Source organism: Onychostruthus taczanowskii, unplaced genomic scaffold, assembly GCF_017590055.1.
Source record: "Onychostruthus taczanowskii isolate IOZ18803 unplaced genomic scaffold, ASM1759005v1 scaffold1, whole genome shotgun sequence".
Classification (NCBI taxonomy): domain Eukaryota; kingdom Metazoa; phylum Chordata; class Aves; order Passeriformes; family Passeridae; genus Onychostruthus; species Onychostruthus taczanowskii.
This window is the reverse complement of record NW_024496525.1, coordinates 25,034,108-25,054,230: the sequence shown is the minus strand read 5'-3', so window position 1 is coordinate 25,054,230 and position 20,123 is coordinate 25,034,108. Positions and strand designations below refer to the sequence as shown.

General features: G+C 38.9%; 2 protein-coding genes across 3 annotated transcripts in view; both read left to right on the top strand.

The window, feature by feature from the left end:
- TRIP11 (thyroid hormone receptor interactor 11) overlaps positions 1 to 5,475 on the top strand; it is a 28,328-nt gene extending 22,853 nt beyond the window's left edge. The window contains exons 18-20 of the mRNA XM_041398746.1: positions 476 to 598; positions 1,870 to 2,017; positions 3,380 to 5,475. Coding sequence (XP_041254680.1) covers positions 476 to 598; positions 1,870 to 2,017; positions 3,380 to 3,588 — 480 coding nt within the window. The 3' untranslated portion in view covers positions 3,589 to 5,475. The remainder of the gene's footprint in view (positions 1 to 475; positions 599 to 1,869; positions 2,018 to 3,379) is intronic.
- An 11,595-nt stretch (positions 5,476 to 17,070) lies between these two features.
- Positions 17,071 to 20,123, top strand: part of FBLN5 (fibulin 5) — a 51,452-nt gene continuing 48,399 nt past the window's right edge. Inside the window, exons 1-2 of one of the 2 annotated variants that reach the window (XM_041398887.1) lie at positions 17,071 to 17,558; positions 19,654 to 19,708. In XM_041398887.1, the coding sequence (XP_041254821.1) occupies positions 17,467 to 17,558; positions 19,654 to 19,708 (147 nt within the window). In that variant the 5' untranslated portion in view covers positions 17,071 to 17,466. The remainder of the gene's footprint in view (positions 17,559 to 19,653; positions 19,709 to 20,123) is intronic. The other variant, XM_041398896.1, reaches the window with a different exon arrangement.

Here is a 20,123-nt window from a genome sequence, read left to right as displayed (position 1 = left end):
AATGTCCCTGCACATCTTTTGGGGAAAGTGCGGTTTTTCTTCTTTCGTCTCACCTTTTTTTTTTATGTGGGACTTTTTAATGTTGTTTATATGATGATCCTAATCTTTTGATAATGTTTTTTTAATAGGGTAAATTTCATTTTGCTGAGGAATGCTGATGCAGAAAGGAAAGGAATTTATGCTGTTGTGTAGAGTAGCTGTAATAGTTACAGAAAAGTAAGCCTGTTATATATGTACAGTAGTTATTGTGAAAAATGTGAGGCTTATGTTTTTAAATAAAGAGGCAAGTTTTTAGACTGCCACCTCTTTGGGAGGTGGAGAATATGGAATATGGTTTTGACAATAATAAAAATTTGTATTTGTCTGTATGAGTGACACATTATGTGGCATTGCAGCTTGGATTTATTCACTTTCTTTCATGTGCTGCTTTATTTTTGTTGTTTCCTAACCCTGTTTTCTTGAAATGCTTCTCTAGCTACTATCTGAAGAACAAAGAGGAGTTACGAGATGGGTGACTGGCTGGCTTGGTGGAGGAGCTGGGTCAAAGAGTGTTCCTAGTACACCTTTGAGACCAACTCATCAGAACATTTTTAATAGTGTAAGAATTTTACATTCATTCTCTTGGTTTGAGTGGAAAAACGGGGAAGCTGCATATTAATGCCCATGTTTGGTTCATCGGTGTATTGAGCTGCATTTGCTGGTGCTGCTGTATCTTGCCTTAATTGTTTTGTGCAACTGCTTTGGCAAAAGATTTTTTTCCTGCACTAAGGAAATATTTAGACATTGAAAATTACACAGTGATAAATCTTGTCTTCTAATACAGAAGACAATTACTGTTCCACTCATTCCTGGCATCACTCTTCGTATGGTATGGACTTCATCTTGCAGACTACAAATGCTGGAAGTTAAATGTATGTGAGAGTATGGAATTACACAATTCTAAACAGTATAGAATACCATGACGTTGTATTTTAATGACTGTGTTCCCAATGTCCTTTAAATTTAAATGGAAAAGCTTTTTCAGGTGCTGCAGCTAGTGCCTCTTATGTACCGCATATAAAACTGATAATTTTAAGTTTTCAAATAGTGTAAAGCAACAGATCTCATAGCATGATCCATAGGAGCAGTTTATCTGTGGAACTTTCTATTTTACAGGCCAGTAAATAATGTACTCAAGGACCAAGCACTGAGGGATTGGGGTTCTTTGATTGACTGGTTTTTATCTCAGTTGAGCTAGAAAATGGATCCCTGTAAATAATCTTGAAGTGTTGGGATTGGGGTTTTTTCTCCCTAAAATAGTGCAGGCACATAGGCCACTAATGAACTGTGGTCTGATAAAATGTAAAAGTAAAAGAGAAAAATTAATGCTTTTGTGTGAATAGTACAGACTTTACTAAGCCACATTTTATCTTGTCATGCTACTGACACCTTAATCATTCCATGTTTCCTTTATATGAGATTCTTTATGAAATAAAACATACAGGGGCTTTAAGAGAAGAGATTGGGTTTCATGTGTTTCTGGAGGAGAGATTGGTTGAGCCAGGACTAAGGAAATACTGTAATGTCAGTAATAGTGTAGAATTCTTGAAATAACTGGCTTAAATCAATAATGGAACCATGGTAGAAGTATGTGTGTTATCTTTAGAGTTTATCAATTTTATATAAATGCCTCTTAGTGAGACAACAACAAAGAGTGTATTTTGAAAATAAATTGCATTGTCACTCACTGAGGACTGATTAGTACTAAGTACAAGTAAAACATTGATTGCAGGCTGTTGACAGCTTTTTATTTTATGAATATATGTATTTTTGATTTAGTGGTTTTCACCAGAGCATCAGTGAAATATAATAACTAGTAGCTTCTTATAGTCTTTTTCAGAACTGTTCGTGAAATTCCTTGAAACTGAATCTTGCCCAAGCCTTCCCCCACCCAAGCTGTCTGTTCATCACTTGAAGCCTTTAGGAGCAGCAGGAACTGGTAAAACTAGCAGTACTCCACCCAACAATCAAATGCAAGGTAATATTCTAATCTTTACAGAGGACATAAATAACTAAGGGTAGAATTTTCAAGAGGATTTTAATGCTTCTGTGCTTCCTCACTTGTAAATTATGAACTTGATTTCTTCTCCCCAACCATGTCCTACTTTTGTCTTTTTTTTTTTTTATAAGTCTTCTCCTGTCTCTCCTTCCCACTGCATCTATACCTCACTTTCTAAACTCTCAATACAGAAGACTAGAGGGACCAAATTCTCTTTGATATAGGAAGGATTTAACAACACCTGTTCGAGCCAAACAGTTGCTGTGTAGGCAACTTCATATGGTGTAGCAGTAAGCCCAGTCCTGATTTTCAGCATCCCTGTTTATCAGCTTGTGTTGAAGTGAGTGAAGAATGCAAATAATACAACTTTGCAGTGTTTCTCTGGCGTGTAGAACCTGGTTGCACAGAGAGGACCAAAATAAAATCAGTTAAGTGTATGGCCTGGTATAAAAATCTCTGTAAGCTGTGCAGAAGTGTTGACTTTGAGTGTTGACTTTTTCTAAGACAGAGAACATTTTGGCTTATATTATGTGTGTCAAATTAATGTAATTTTGTCTTAAATAATTTAAAATTCAAATCTTAAATTAGCTGGTTCAGTTTGTTCTTAATTTTTTTACATGTGTTTAAGACTTCACCTTATTATAGACCTGCTGGTTTGCAGAAGCTTGTTTTGTTTGAAACTTAGCTGTAAACTCAAAAGACAATTAAAACAAAAAGCCCTGAACACCAAACCCCTACATATTATATATATGTACAGAGATAGAGAGAGATGCTAAAAAACCCTCTTTAAATTCACCTGAAGTAGTTGGATGTTACAAAGTGCTGTTTATTTATGGGGTTTTTTTTGGGGCTGACCCTGGGAAGCTGTGCCATGTGTTGGGAAACCTTCCTGTGCTCTGCACTGTAGTCATGTGCCCTTACACCTCTGCACAGTGCTGGAGTCAGTGTCACAGATACTTCCTGTCTGGCATTGCAAAGGTGAACTGAACTGCAAAGGGTGTTCATGTTGCCTGCCAGATGTGCACGTTTTCTTGGGTAGCTTGAGCTGTTACAGAGTATTGGTGGTGGACTTGGCATTGCTGGATTAACAGTTGGACTTGATTTTAAGAGTCTTTTCCAACCTAAAGGATTCTATGATTCTATGAGAGTATTCAGAGACAATAAAAGTCTTTGAAGGTGTCTACAGTCCATGGCAAGGAGATTTTCAAGGACTTACTTCTGCAACCTGTAATAGGCAGTTTCAGAATAAGTCTCTGAACAAATGCTGGAAAATTTGATAGATTTAGGAATGCTTTTTAACAAAGTGTTTTCATTGTTGGTTTGGGTTTTTCTGTATTCCAGATTCTCCAGTCTCGGGAATGGGTAGAAGACCAGATGCAAATCCATTTTTAGCACCTCGATCTGCAGCAGTGCCTCTCATAACACCAGCTAGTAGTTCTGGACATCTGCTTATGAAACCTATTTCTGATGCATTGCCTACTTTTACACCACTGCCAGTGTCCCCTGATGCCAGTGCTGGTGCTGTATTAAAAGATCTCCTAAAACAATAGATGATCTTGTATCAGTACAAGTACAGATGATAGCACTTTAAGGAAAATGAGAACACTATGTTGTATATAGTTTACCACAATGAGGCCTTCTGTAAAAAGTCATGTATTTGATTGCAATTGTACCTTGCTTTTCTTGTACTTACAAACTTATCAGTGCTTCAGAAATTCTAATGGTGGAATGAATAATTGCCTTCTGTATAGCAGGCATTCATTTTAGCAGGGTGTGGGTTAAATATTTAACTGAGAAAAAAATCTGTCTTGTTCCTAGATTGTCACAAGACAAATTAAAGGATTTTAAAACCTTAGGTATACTGGGTTATTTTGGATATGCATAGATAGCATTAACTCTTTGGTGTTGAGATTTGTTTTTCCATTAAAATGATCTGCCATCTATGTTCAAGAAGCAGAACTAGAAAAAAATAAATTAAGCACCCAATTAACGGTGTTTATTTAATGTACTTTTGGACATGTATCTCCTACTTACAAGTTTTATTGCATTTGGGGGCAATTTGAGGCACATTAATCTTTTTGCACAGTGATTAGGTGTACCCCCCCCAGACTAACAGCTGCTTTCAGCAGTCAAACCCATCAGCACCAAGGAGTTAACTGTGGAAGTGAGGCTCCACATCCATATGAAGAATGGGTAATTTAGCAGATGAAACATTCACATATATAGACACTGTGCTCTAATGGTCCAAGGTGTATATATAAGACTTTTTATCTTGCAAGATTTTGTAGATCCAAATACAGACTTAAAGCTTGAACACATGTGTAGAGTTAAAAGGGAGGAAGGTGCTTGCTTATCTCAAATGTGTAAATAGGTCTTTGTACAACCAAGGCCAAAGCCAATTATTCTGTAAATTTTGCTGTGATAACTTGTACACTTTGTTTAACAGGTAAAGAATGAAGTTGCATACTAAAGAATAAGAGTCATCCTCATAGTGAATCTGAGATAAAACATCTTCAGTTTAAAATGTGTAATTTCTACGTCTTTTTACTCCTTGTTAAGTCAGTGTTAAGATAACTGTTGTGCAAGTTCTATATTAGAACTGTCAACCTTCTTCATTTTCATTAAGGTTCTGGATAAAACTGTTGTAAGAGTTATATTTAAATAAAATTAATTAGTGAACTTGTACAGAATCAACCAAAATAATGCAAGAAATCTTTGCATTTATTTATATAGAGGTCATATAGTGAATTTCGTTTATTGCCTTGAAACCTAGCAAAGGTTTTTTTATTTGCTGTACTTTAAGAGCTATTTGAAACCCTTTTCTCCAGTATAGTAATGTTTCATGGAAGACTTAGCAAATTTGTAACTGGATTGACCTACCATATTGGATTTTGATTTTAAATTTTTTACCCAATTATGGACAGTTTGGCAGTTCGATTTCTGAAAAGATAGCAGCCGCATATTTACCAAAGTAAAATTTATGTTATGTAATAAATATAATGAGAATCTCAAATTACCTCAGCTGGGAATATTGCAGTCAGATAATTCAAATGTACATCTTCATTTAAACTGGACTGGAACAGCTACTTTTTTTTTTTTCTATATAGCAGTTATAAAGAAAAGTGAAATCAGATGGCTTCTGTGCAATCTCTCTTGGTCTTGTAGTCATGTCTGTTTAATGATATATAGCTGCTTTGCAATAAAATTGCCTTTTGAGGAGCCAAAGCAGAAGGAAATTGTTAGTTTTAAAAAATTATGTGACTTACGTGTTGTAATTTACAAATGGAGTCATGCTGCTCACAATTCTCTGAAGATACTAACTGAGCAGTTCTTAACTTTTTAAATGCACTTTTTTCTACTTTAACTGCAGAGAACTTAGTATGTACATTTCTCTTTCAGGAAGCTTTCTAAATTCCAATAAAGAATACATAGTAAGACTATTTATTTCTGCATGCTGTAAATCAGTTCTGTTTATACACTAAGCTATGAGTTTGAAGAGGGAAGTCTAATACCAAGCAGAGGTACTGAAAAACTTGAGTTCTCATTAAGCTCCTTGATGGAGATGAAAATCTTTTCCAGCAGAGAGACAAAAGGCTTCAGTCCTTAAGTCCTCGAAGGTAAGCTCTGTTGAACTATGGAGAAAATCCTCATGGCTTAGAGGTTGCTTTTCTAAGGCTTATTCCACAGGTACATTGGTGTGGTTTGATGCTGTGTTAGAAATCATCTGGCCTCTGTGTTCCAGGCAGTACTTTTGTGCAGAAAAATATAGAACAACATCATTACTTTGTTTCTTTCTTCCTTCTTTGAATGTTTCACAGACTATTACAAACATTAACGCTTTGTTTTCATTGAATGATTAGCAGATATATTTTTTCCTCTAATTTTTCTTCTGTGTTTACTTTGTTCTTGATAACTGTTCCATATATAGTTGCCTTACCAGTTTCCCACATGTACATACGTGACTCATGTAGTCTGTCCTGTTGATTGTGTGGGTTTTTCACACAGCAGCATGAGGGAAAAAAGTCTCTGGATTTTATGAACTAGTGCAGCAGCTGAAATTTTTCGTTCTTTCATTTAATGTAATTCTTTTCTGTGGCTTTTGCAAGGAGAAGAAGGTGTCTGATTCTCCTACTTTGGTCTAACAAGCTGTCAGTTATCTTTAGTTGTAAGGTAACAGAATTCTAGTAGCAGATACATTTTGCAAGCTTGATGTAAGGGGGGAAAATGAAGGTTAGGGTTTTCCATTCTTCTCTTTAGACATTCTAATTTTTTTGCTGTTCTTTGCTTATCCTGCATTCCATGCACAGAGAAGGAAGTAACTGCTTCATCTTTCTAATTGCCACTGTAAAGGAATGCACGGTGTGAGGTTTGGGAGTTTTTAAACTTCCCTGCATTACACCAGCTAGTCACAGCAATATAATTTCATACATTATAGTGACCAGTGTAGAAATAACTCAGTTTTTTTACCAAGTGCCAATCCCTTGCATTTTATTGTTGTTTCTTTTTGTCATTCTTGACCGTTTTACACAAGTAGTTACCAACAAGGCAGGTGGTCTGGACTGTGTATTGGAGTGACTGGTGGCTAAAGCAAGAGAGACAGAATGGAAGATGCTTGCCTCGTAAGTATTTCGCATTATCACATACCTCATGAAGACTTTGCAGTTAACTGATGTCTTCTTATTGCTTGTGTTGATATATTGCTGGGTTTTTGGTATTTTCATAGAATCATGACATGGCCTGGTTTGGGAGGGACCGTCAAGATTGTCCAGTTCCAACTCCCCTGTCATAGGCAGGACACCTTTCACTAGACCACGTTTTTCAAAGCCCCATCCAACCTGCCCTTGAACACTTCAGTGGGGGGAATCCAAAGCTTCTCTGAATAACCTGTTCCAACATCTCACCCCCCCCACAGGGAAGAATTTATTTTTAGTATCTAATCAAATCCTACCCTATCTGTAGTCTGTGGGAAAAGTGAAAAAGTATGATATTTGAATTATGGTCAACTACTATTAGAGGGTTTTGCCAGTTTATGATAGAAGAGAGTTTAGAAGCCCTGTGACATGTGGCATTGCAACAAGCACTGACAGGCCACAGACCAATGGTATCAGAGAAACAAGTTATTTATACCCATGTTTTGTGTTTGTTAACAAAATCAGTGAGCTGACCCTTGTACCAACAACCTGAAATGTTCTATCTCCCTTAATGTAAAGGACATCTAACTCTTCAGAGAGCTGCCTGGATACTGTTTGAATATCCCTTAGTGTAAAGGACATCTAACTCTTCAGAGAGCTGCTGGATACTGTTTGAATATCAACCAGTATCACAAAGGTAAAGGGAATATGGCCAGTACTGTGTGGTGAACCCCAAGGTTTTCATTTTTGACATCAGATGCTGCCTGCAAGGTGGATTGAATTGCAGCATGATCAGGTATAGAAGTACAGACCAAGGGGGTTTTACGGATTTGAGGCAGCTAGGAATTATTTATTTCATGTCTCTTATGAAATAGTAGCTATCAGCCAGCACTATAGTACAGCCACTTAGTATCTATTTTTTTTTATAGAATAGACCAAGGGATTAGAAAAAAGAAGTGTGTAACATGCTGCAAGTGGTGCATATTTTGTCATTTGGCACCTTTCTGCTAAGGCTCTCATACAAGGTGAGCAAAGTCAGATGGTTGATTTTGAGGTAGTAAAATCTCCTGACTCCCTAGAATGAGAAGCACTGTTAAACAACCCTCTGAGAACAGAATGCTCAAGAGTTATAACAGTTCAAATCTAAGTAAATTAGGGAATAGGGAGCTAAGGCTGTTCTAAGGTTTTGAAAATGATTTTTACTTTTTCAAGGCTGCAGAGAAAGACAGAAGCCCACATTAAGTTTGGTGGAGTCAGCTAGATTTTTAGAACTAAATCTACCCTCATTTGTACAACTTAGGTAGCCTGGATCCATTAGTTTCCTGAACAGTTAGTGTAGTGTGACCAAAAAAATATATTTAGCCTAAACAACAAAGTGGCAACTGGATGTAAGTAGAGCAACAGTTAGAGGTAGTAGCAGTTTTGAGTAAATCAGGGATAAGAAGTTGGATAAGAATATTAGTTCCTAAATGGGAACAAATGTAAGAGATGCAAGCTGCAAACATTATTTCACAGAATCCATTAGGTTGGAAAAGACTTCTGAGATCACAGAGTCCAAGCTTTGACCAAACATACCTTGTCAACTAGACCGTGGCACAGAGTCATTGCTGAACAACTTATTCTGTGAAGGAATTCCTCCTGATGTCCAAGCTGAACCTTCCCTGGGGCAGCTTGAGGCTGTTGTCCTCTCATCTGGTTGCCTGGAAGAAGAGATGCCCACTCCCACCTGGCTACATCCTCCTTTCAGGTAGTTGTAGAGAGTGCTAAGATCACTTTCTCAGGAGAATAGAGATCATGAGAGTGATTCCAGACACTGTTTGGGGGCAGGTGTCCAAAAAGCTGCATAGGGAAAGGGAAATAAGGGATTCAGGTTTCAGCTAGTCATGGAGAAAGCCAACCACAGATTGTAAAATTAACCTTTATGTAAAACTGTTTCCTTATCTCCTGCAGTACTTTTCCTTATTGTTATAAGGTATTAAAGTATTTGAGTGATGTTTTTGTTTGTAATAAAAGGGTATTTTCAGAACTACAAGCAAATTACTGAGTTGATTCTGGTTCATTTGTGTGTTTTGGTTTACATGCCATATCATGGATGCAATGCTAAATTGTAGCAGGAGTAAAGCTATAGTAAGGAAAGTGGTTTGAATGGTAGACTGGAGCACTGAAAAATAGTAATTAAAACTGAAACTTTTTCTGGAAATAGATTTGGAAAATACTTAGACTGCACTTCGCTCTACGCTTAAGTAGTGGGTGCCAATAAAAATGAAGGCAAACAGAACACTGCCTTATTTTTTGACAATAGGAGCAGTAACAGATGTAACAGTTTTCAGCTAACTTAGAGAAGGCTTATTATGAAACTAAAAAAATTTGAGGAGTACAGGATTCTAAAGAAAATTAATGAGTCATAACTAGGATTGCCAGATGTGTCTGGACCAAACTGCCGACTGAATAGCACATTGTCTGCAGAGTGCTCTGGATGAAGGACCTGCAGAGCACCACTGCAGGCAGAGGGGCTGCAGGTGGTACCTCTGTCCTTACGGACTCTGAACAGAGTGTGCTTCCCAGAACCTGCCAAGTAGGCAGGGCTGGAGATTCCGGGAGCCCGCTGCACTCTGATGTTCGTCTCCTGAACTGAATCAGTGGTTTCAACTGCCTTGTACAGATAATTAAATAACCTGATGCTTTGCTGGCATCCTGAAGCCTTCACTGCCCTGGCCAAATGGGACTAGGCAATCTAGTTCATGAAAGGAAAGATTTCAGTAGACGCTCTAAACGGAGTTGGCTAGAGCCATTTTCAAATGCACAGAGCTAGAGTAAATGCAAAAATAAACCTCTATACTTCTGTATGGAGCAGAGCTGTTTTTCTGAGATATGTAGTTCTTAAGGACAATCTCCAATAAAATCTATGCCTAAAAGATCACCAAATCATTAATGCTGGAAAAGACTCTTAAGACTATTGAGTCCAACCTTTGATGGATCATCACCACATCAACTAGACCGTAGCATTAAGTGACACATCCAGTCATTTCTTGAACACCTCCAGGCATGGTGACTCCACCATTTCTCTGGGCAGTCCATTCCAATGCTTAATAACCCTTTCCGTTATGGCATTCTTCCTGTCTCCTGTGCTGTGCTACTGATTTCCAGATATTTTGGGTTTACTGTTCTGTACTTTATTAACCATTTTACATAAACCAATGAAATACAGGATTGTATTCGGTACTTTCACTACTTCTAGCACCAAGGCACTTTTGTGTGAGATTGCAATTCAGATAAACAATTCAGCTGTTGCAAATGGTCATATTTAATTCAGTTAATGATACTTAATTTCTAAATGTCAAGTGACTTCTGATGAATGGTTTTTCTTAACTTTCTTGATTTGTTCTACAAGGTTTCCTGCTGGCATTTCAATTCAGACATATCTTCCCAAACCAGATTTGGTTTTGCTTTTTTCTTTTTTTTCTTTTCTTTTTTTTCTTTTTTTCCTTTTTTTTTTTTTGTTTTTGTTTCCTTTTATTCCACTATGGTAATCTCTTGAAGTTTCTCTAGCAAATGCAGATGAAGAAGAAACATTTCACTTTCTACAGTGATTTTATCTTTTTTAAGCACTATTTGTATACCTTGTTCATCTGTTGGCTTTGCAGACTATTTGGCAGTTTTCCTGCTCTTGGTGTGTCTGAGAAAGAATTTATTATTAGCTTTTATGCTTCTTATGATTTGTTTCTCAAACCTTCTTGGCCTGACTTTCTGTTTTTCACATTTAACCTGTCAGAGTTTTTGTTCCTTTCTATTTTCTTTATCTGGCACAACTTCAACTTCTTGAATTTTGTTATGGAACTGTAGACAAAATGGGGACTGATTGATTTATCAGGCTCTGGCAATGGACTCCACATGCAGTACAAGTGCCTGTGTTGGAAGATGGGTCTAGCTCCACTGACTTTTTCACATGGCTGCTTGAGGTTCTGGTACCTCACAATTCCTGAATGCATGGGAGCCCTGGGCATGGCCAGGCTGCTTCTGAACGGGGAACTCCTGCTACTGCTCATCTCCTTCTGCTGTGGCAAGCAGTGCACCTCAAGGCAAAGGCCAGAAAATAAAATTTAAAAAAACAAACAAACAAAAAAAAAAAAAAAAAAAAAAAAAAAAAAAAAAAAAAAAAAAAAAAAAAAAAAACACACACACACAAAAAATAAGACTGTGTTAGAAACTGCCTCCAGTTTCAAGACTTTGTAAGCTCTACAGCACAACTAAGAAATGGGAGTACATCCCTGTTCAGTGGGATTTCTATGTTCAGCATGCTCAATTGCTGCCTTACAGCAGCACTTGTTGCTGCAGAGCAGTGAATAAAAGGTCTGAAAACCAACAGACAACACAGATCATGTTTACCACCCAGTTTCTCAGGCAATTCTTATGAATGGCATGGGTAGGTCACGAAAGTAAACGGGTAATTTGTGAAATGGTGTCATCCCTGCTCTGGGAGTAAGTAAATTAAGTGTAGTAGTTCTTAAATTGAAGGAAAGTTTATAAATGTCTTCTGGGGTTAGGAAAGCAGTTGAGAAAGCACAAAACAGTCAAAATTATTTCTCTCCTTATAGGGAAACTTTCTGCCACTCCTGTATTTGACTAACATATAACGCCAAAAATCCTAAGATAAGGAAAAGACCCAAAAATGTGCTGTCTTATTGGAGAAAGAAGCCAGGAGTCTTTGCTTATATTGTATTCATTCACCTATGAGAGTGAAGCATGTTTAAAAAGGCAATGTTTTCCACCACTTGGAAGAAGAGAAGCTCTGGAAGAGAGGGTTGATGTCGAATATTTTCTACTCTGGATTCATCACCAGGGTTCTGGCAGGTGCCCTTACAAAAATAGTGCACATACTTGTGAACGTTCATACACCCCTGTTGAGAGATGGCATTTCCACAGACTTGTTTGGGTTTATTCAGAACCTGAAGTGTTTTAATGGAAAACACAGAATATGCTCAATGTTACAGTGGCTGGATCTTTTGCTCTGGATAAAAACAAAGTGAATTGCCAAAGCAGAATAAAAAGGAGAAAGGATGCCCAACTGAATCTGAGGAAAAAAAAAAAAAAAAAAACAACCAACCCCAAACACAAAACCCACCTAAAGTATAAGTTCCATGTGCTGGAATTAAAGTACCTGGGAGCTGAGGAAGCACAGATGAAGCTGATGTTTTACTGGCACTGATGCCCAGCAGCCAGGGAAAGCTGCCAGGTTAACCAGTAAAGGTGAAGCAGTGCTCCAGTCAGCTGCTCTAAGGTGCCACCCGATGCTGCCAGACATGCCCAGTGTGGTGCTTGTGTTAGTAAAGGGCTTGGGAAACTGTGAAAAACACAGCAGTCTTGAGGCATTTCAGCATAAAATAAATCAGTCCTGAATATTTCTAAGGAGGGTTTTAGTACATACTTCTAACTGTCTGGTCGTAATTGGAGCCCAATGGTTTATGTATTCCAGGCACTTGTGAAGACTGAATGTTGGCTTGCTCCAATAGTGAAACAGACTTTAGTCTTGGTCCAGAAGTATTAAGAGTTTTAGGTCTTTATTTATGGAAGGTCATTATTAGCTGAAACAGGCCATAAAGTATTTACGCTTGCTGTTAAAAGGGGCTGGTAAACATTTTGTCACAAGATTAAAGAGCATTGTTTTCAACCACATTGTCTAGACCATTTGACAAAAAATGCAGAGAAGGCTACAGCCCAGTTTATGTACATGTCAATCTTATAAAATAAACAAAAACAAACTAAAATATCTGTCTAGTTTCAGGCAAAATGTGAACTGCAGTTACCAGAGCTATGCTGAGATTCAACAGAAAAAGAAGTAAAATATGAACAGTGGTCTGGGGCACCTTGTTCTTGGATACTTAGAGCAACCAAGGAGGAGATGGATGTTCTCAAATATATCTTTTGTCTTTAGGCAAAGGATGATGTTCTATACACTTTTTACAGGAAAATATTTTAAAAGTACAAATGTCAGTCATCTAAGGATTGAAAACTCAAGAATGTTGCAGGCTGTTCCAAACTACTGCCATGAATAATTATTACTCTCTGCTGAGAGTTGTCACATAAAATGCTGTGAAAGGCTCTATTTTTTTTCCTGAGAAAGTTATGGTAATTATTTAGTTTGCTTTTTTACCTTACTTTTATTGGATTAAAAAACCCTGGACAATACTGAAGAATTCTTCCAAGAATATTACTCTTTTTTGCCTCAGGCATCTTCTTAGACTGTCCTAGAAAGTACTACAGCTAAACAGGTGATCATGAACCACAAACCTGATCTCACTAGAGGGAATAGTCCTGAAATGGTTCTGTTTTACAGTAGATGCAGTTCAGTGGGCTGTTTTAAACTGATGGAGTTTTGGTATGTACCTGCTAGATCCTAATACTCCTTATCCAAAGGGGCAAGTAATGTTTTCAAAGCAGTAAATTGGAGTCAGGTATTGGTCCATGTTTAGAGTAGTTGCATTTCAGAATGGGTACAGTGATGCCTGTGCTTTCCACTGGTGATTTCTATCCTGAAAGGAGTTGGCTGTTAGAAACTGGTATCGGAGTGACCACAGACCTGCAAAGAAAGTACAGCTATGGGGTGGTGTGGTTTAACCCCAGCTGAAACCAAGACAAATATGCAGAGTTAGAATAAACCAAGGATCTTAAGGGTTTATTCCATGTGCTTGGGCACTGTGAGACCACCTGGTACAACACTGCAGTGGGCTCAGCACGCTGCTCTTTGGAAGCAATGAGATCAGCAGTATGCTCTGGCCAAAGGAACACGTGCCTCAGACAGACAGGTGACATCCCTGCACAGGAGAAAGGAAAGGGTGCTGTATTGGCTCCGCTTTGCATGGATATCTCATGCAGGTGGGAACTGTTGAGGCAGCTGAGCCCCAAAAGATGACATCACAACAGGAACTGTTACGTTTTCTCCTTCCTAAAAATTGTACTGTGAGCTGCAGATCAACACACCACAACACCTCAGGGACCCTACATTCCCAGTACATTTTAATTAGCACTACTGATGTCTTTACGATTACATACTATGATAATTTTCACTGTTAATTTTAGCTTGTGTTATGTTTGGCTAGGAAAGGAAAATATGTGTAGCACTGTGCTTTTGAGCTTCTGGCCTGAGCCATCTGGAGCAGGTTATTTCATCAGTCATGTTATGAGATGGCAATTATAATTCAGACAGTGAGCGAAGCAGACCTCAGCTGATAATCTAAGGTAGTCTTTGAAAAATTATAGGCAACCCTCCCCACACACCTGGAGTTTGCAGCTGAGATTCTTTCCTGAGAGGTGGAAGAAATGAGTGCTACTCTTTCTCAGGCAGAATTAGGGTTTGAGACCCTGTTTCCAGCGTGGTGCTATACAAGGGGCATTAGGGTGAGATGTGTGTATGTCAAATCACTGCCTGTGTTTTAACATCAACATGTGACAATATCAAAAGCTTGCTTACTTGGCAGTCTCCAGGAACATTTAGTTCAATCTCCATGTTAGGCAAAAGCTCAACTTGTGAATCTCACAGAGCTTAGATGCTAGCAAAACACTGTTGTTTCTGCAAGTGCCCAGCAGTTTTGCTGTTTTACCATTTTTGCTGGTAAAAACGTTTGGTTCCATAAGATTTGGTAGGAGCAAAATTAATGTTTTTAGCATCAAAAGCTTGGACATGTAGGGCCGAAAGTGTCAGTTACTGGAAAATTCCTTTAATGAATTTACGTCTGTGGGGCTGGGTAAAAGATGTCTATGACTTGGCACGTAGAATGACTTTGGGCTCACAGACCTACCACCATACAGAGTTGTATGCTTTCACTCTTCTCACAGTTTTAAAATTTTCTTGAAAATGTTCAGAGTGGGGGAATTCTAAAAAGTGACAAGAACATCCAAGAAGGGTGTTTGAGAGATGTGATTCTGGCAAAATGTAAGAACAAAATCAGGTGTTAAAAAAGGAGATGAAATGTTGTGAAATTTAGAGGATTACTTGTTTCTGCAAGGAAGATTTTCTGTTCAGGATGATAAGTATAATTAACTATTCTTAAGTTCCCTGACCTATTTACTGCTTTTGTCTTAGCATTCAGAATCTGTCAGATTATGTTCTCCAGTGTTGAGGGCTCCTGTTCATCCAGTGCTTTATCTGCAGGAGCATGGCTCAATTCCCATGTGCAGCTGTCTCATCCAAAGAGGGTAAAGTTATACAGCACATTTTATGTCGCCCTTATTGTATATTACACAATTTTCAAAATCCAGTCTTAATTGGAGATATGGTTTCAACCCTAGCTATGCACGAAGCAAACTTTGAGCACATAGTTATTTATCAGAGCCCTATTTTATACTGGGACAGTTCTGCATCTCCTCATGAAGACAAAGGCAATGTCAAGGTAATCTAAATAAAGTAATGGATTTTATCATTTGGAGGGATATTTGAGACCACTGAAGTGAGAGCACCACTACACATGAAGTTTAGCCACCATCTTAAGCATAAATGCTGAAGGTGTTAGCACAGAGTGTTGAAAGATGCATCAAATTGTTCATTTCTATAGGGTGAACAAAAGGGGGCTTATACACCACAAAATCCTTCCTTTATACAACCCTTCATACCAAACAGAGTTGTGAAAAGGCTGTGGTTTCATCTCATTGTTTTGTGACTGATGGTAGTTATAGAAAGGTACTGCAGAAATTCCACTTAGCCACAACATCAAATCCTTTTATTTTGGAAAAAAAACAGTCACCAAGCTGTAAACTAGCCCAGGTTGTGGTTTGGTACACTTTTTATACTCTGGTTTTTATCCACTCCAGCTGTCAGATGGAGACAGGAAAAATCAAAACATTTGTACAGTATTTCTTCTTAAGGGAGCCCCTTAGGTGGTGAGATCTGGATTCACCTCCTGTCTCCAGGGCTGGAGCACCTCTGCCAGTTGGCTGATGGATCAGAACTCTGAGGCAACTATTTGGGAGTAGACTGGTGCTGCACTCATACAGTGATTCTGGCATGCATGCAATGATTTTACCATGTGATTGTAGAAAAATTCAGTGGATTAGCAAGTGAAGTATTATCAGATGAAGCAAGCTCTTCATCCATACAGCTGGATGCACAGAGCATTTGCTTTCCTGTAAAGCTGTTTCTCATTGTTTCAATAGATTTTTCACACTTCTAACATACAGTAAGCACTGCTACTCTTATATCTGTTAGCTGTCCAGGTTATTGAGTGTACTGAGAAACTCTGATGGTATGGAGCAGTGAGAATACTCACTGTTAAATATTTGCCATAATTAAAATTTTCCTGGTCTTTGCTTTCTATCCTCTCTTGCCTGTTTTCTGACCCACAACAAAACTTCACAACATGCCCAGCAGGTTCTTCAGAAATCCCTTGTGCAAGTTTTTGTTAGGTTTTTGGGAACTTTATTAAAAGTAAGTAAATTGGTTCTTGTTTATCTGCCAATCTATAGACTGAATGATTCCAGGTGAGTGTTTAATTTTCCATGCAGTGCAAGTGATGCAAACAAGTCAAACTGTCAGAAACGGCCTGGAGCCTCTGGTGCTGTCATTTTTGAAAGGTAATTACAGCCAGTTAACAAGATACAGAGGTCTCGAGCTTCCCTTTGGCTCCAATACAACTTGTGGGGGCTCAGTGCCTCTAAAGCAGTCCTTGTATCTCAAGCTGGATATTGATGCTTAGAGGCAAATTTTATATTATCTGTTATATCAATTGTACTTCTATTTCTCAATCTGTTACACAGAGATGTATGATAATAATTTCAGGTTCCTTAGAAATAAAGGGTTTTCTCAAATGGGACACTCAACAGAAATTCAAAGTAGTTGTTTAATGTCCATGTCTGTCTTTAATTTCAGTGTTCATCTTTGGATCCACTATAATCTTTGCTGCATCTTATTGCTTACCTTCACATCCCATAAATGTTCTTCTTGACCTACTAAAGCTCTGCCTGTGGCAAAGTTGCAAAACACCTGAAAAAGTACTTTATTTCCTTCCTCTTCAGTCATAACTGGAGATCTGCAAGTTATGCTTTTCCTGAAGAAATATTTCATATCATAAACTGCTCCCTTAAGCATGGGGTCACTTTAAAAAGAGCCAGTGTTTGCAGACAAACCATTTGTTTTCCTTTGAATGTCTAATTTGTTTATTCCTGTTTTTAAATAATCCCCAAGCAATATAGTTCCTGTAGCTGCGATCATCATGAATTTGAGTTATTCACCTCCCAGGGGGTCAGACCTTTCATCAGTATGCCATTGGCACAGAGCAGCGAGTGTTGCATATTCATTGTCCAGGACACCAGCTAGAGGGCCTCCAAAAAAGCCTGACTTTTTTTGTTCTCAGAGCAAGGAAAACAATCCCTTCCCTTCTCCAGTCCCTTGATAAGGGTTTCTGTCCAATAACGGTGCTCTCTGCTCTGAGGCACATTTAACTGTGAAGTTTGCAGCGGGAGAGGCTTTCCTTCAAGCTGTTAGTGTTTTATCCTGGCAGGCTCCTCGAGGTTGTTGTGAGGAGTCTAGCCAGTTGGTGAGCTTTGTAATCTAAACCAGCTGTCCCAGGCTGAGGCCCCCATTTGCATTGTTTAACATACTTAGAAAATGAAGTGTTCATTTTTAACATTCCTCCTCCAATTGGTTTAATGCTGAATTACAGAAGAGAACTAAGCAAAACCAGGTGCTTTCTCTGTATTCTCTCCAGTGTCTGAGGAGGTACAGACGGCTCCCGATCTTCTCCATTACTTGCCATTTCATTCTTTGGACTATAAATGACAGAGGAACTGAAGCGCTAGCAGAGGGTAATGTTTGGAAAACTTTCTAGTTATTCATCAGCACAGACTCTGGGTTTTTTCCACCTTTCCCCAACGGTTTTGGACATGCAAGGATTAAGAAGGTAAGTGGTATGCATGAAACTTCTTTGCTTACTGACGGGAAACCTACTTGTGGAAAATAGCTGTGGCAGGGGCATGTTATGCCAATCCACTTGCAAAAGCCATTTGAAAAGAGCTGGGATCTCAATGGTCAGAGGTGGGGAAAGACAATCTGCCTGTTATTAAAGCTGTGCTGTCTCTGATGAGTTCCTTCTTGATCTGTGCTTATACTCTGCGCATCTGCGGGAGCGCTGAACTGCAGCAGCAACAATCCCACTGGCTGCAGTGATTGATTGAAGTAAATTAGTTACTATTGCAGAAGTTAATTACTAGTTTAAAATATTTTGCCTGCTGGGCAAGCTACTGTGGCCAGCTGCATGTAGTGTTGATAGGTTGTGCTGCATGTCTGTTAATAATTCTTAAGGGGATTTTAGATCTAAAGTAATGAGCAAATTGAGATCATGGGTGCAGACAGAACATGCATGAGGCAGTAAGGTCACTCCCCCACCAAGAGGAAAGAATATATCATCTTATAGCAAAGGAAACTAAAGACTGTCTAAAAATGTTTGAGTTTTGTCTTACTGTTTTAGGGGGGATTTTGTTATCGTGCACTGTCCTGCAGCAATGTGCAGCAAAGCCCAGTTGCTGCATATGTCAGTATTCTGCTGTAACCTGTTGTACTCCCTCCCAATGCTTTTCTCACTCTATGCAAAGTCAGTATGCAGTCTTTATAGAACTGCACACTTTAAAATCTCTTCAAAATATCTGAGGAATCAATAAATTAAGTGCAAGCCTAAATGGACAAAATTGTAGTTTAAATGCTTTACATTGGACTCCAAGGAAAACTCTGTGCAAAATTTGCCTTTTCTTGTCACACAAAATTTGCTAATGAGCAAAATCTGTCTCCACAGCACTATGAACAACCGTTTTAGGGTTTATGTTTACTTTTCAAGAGCTTGTCCAATTTGTTGTAATGTGTCGGTCATTGTGTGTGGTTTTGTCTGATGCATTTGTAGGTCTTGCTCAGCAGCTCAGTTTGCACTCTGGAAATCAGGGACAGCTCTAAGAGAGAAAGTTGGCAGCTCACATGGGTAGCAGAACTAAGGCTACCTAAAATATCCCGTTTCCTGTACTGGTTTTGTGGGAATGTATTGTATCCAGTTGTCATTTAGAATTACAATCCAAGATAAGCAAGGTGTGGGTCTAATGATACTAGGAAGTTTTATATAAATCAGCAGCAAAACACTGAAATCCACAGGACCTAGAAAAAAGTAGTTGCTGACTGTGCTTTCATGGTTTTCTATCCATTAGTAAATATTTGGAGGTGGAAGTTTACTTGCCCATAATTTTTATGCTCCAGGTAAGGAGCTCCAAAAGTAGGGGTAGGGCTCTTTTAGTGAGGGAGCCTCGTCTTTCAGTTGCAGTAGAGAGAGACCCAGTAGGGAGCACTAGATGTGAAGATGGTATACCTGGGGAAGGCTCCATTGACGATAACAGCTTCTGGTAGCTGGTGACCTGGCACAGTGTGTCTTCTCAAGACTGAGTAAAGGGACAGAATCTGGCCCAAGAAAATGGATTCATCTCAGATAGAGCCTCCTGGGGATGAAATGCGGTTTAGCGGTTGGAGCAGCTGGCTTGGATTCAGGACCTCCTGCGTGACATGTCTGCAGCCCTGCCAACACTTTACGCTGTGAGCTTAGGCAGGGCCTTGCTTGGGTTTACCCATCTGTAAAACATGCACAGTGTGCAAGAAAAGCTTTCATTTTTGCAAAAGAAAGGTGTCAGAGAGGGGAAAAACCGCTTTATTGAATATTGCACACTTGTTCATTTAACTGCTGCTGCATGGGGTGTCATAAAAATCAGATTAGTCCATAGACATGTACAGTCTGGTTTCAATCCCAGTTGCGTAAAACCATAGGACCATCTGAGTCACTGGCTCTGAGACCTGAATCTAGCCCACAGTTATATTACTCCTTCTACAAGGGCCAAATTCGTGTTAGCAAAACTGTGGAACACACTGGAGTGTCACTAGAAATTAATTTGTCCATGTGTATGTAATTCTATGTAATAAGCCTGGATATCAGAAGGTTTTCAGCCTATTTTCTATGCGCATTACAGGATACTGACTGCTTTCACACTGGCTGTCTGCCTTTCAAGCCCTGGAAAAGCACAGGTGAGAGGTGCATGCAGAGATGTGTGTACTGGTTTGTACTGAAGTGCTATATGGCATGAAACTTAACTGGCTAGCAGGTGGATAGGAAGCTCTGTGGTCTGGGGTTTACATGGAAAGGAAGTTGTGTGGTCTAAGGGTTTAGAAGGGAGAACTTGGAGCCAGCAGGATTCTGGAGCTGAACATGGATTGAGCTTATTGACTCATCCTTGCCAGCTCAGCAAAATATCCCTGTAGAAACCTGGACCTCACTGAAAATCTGATTCTGCCTCTAAACTGAACACTTCTGGAACAGGAAATAAGAAAAACCGTGCTATGAAACCAGAGACTGCTCAGTTCTATTGTGAGAAACATCCATATTTGGAAAATTCATTCATAGAAATACATATTTTCTGTGTACAGCAGGATCAAGTCTTAA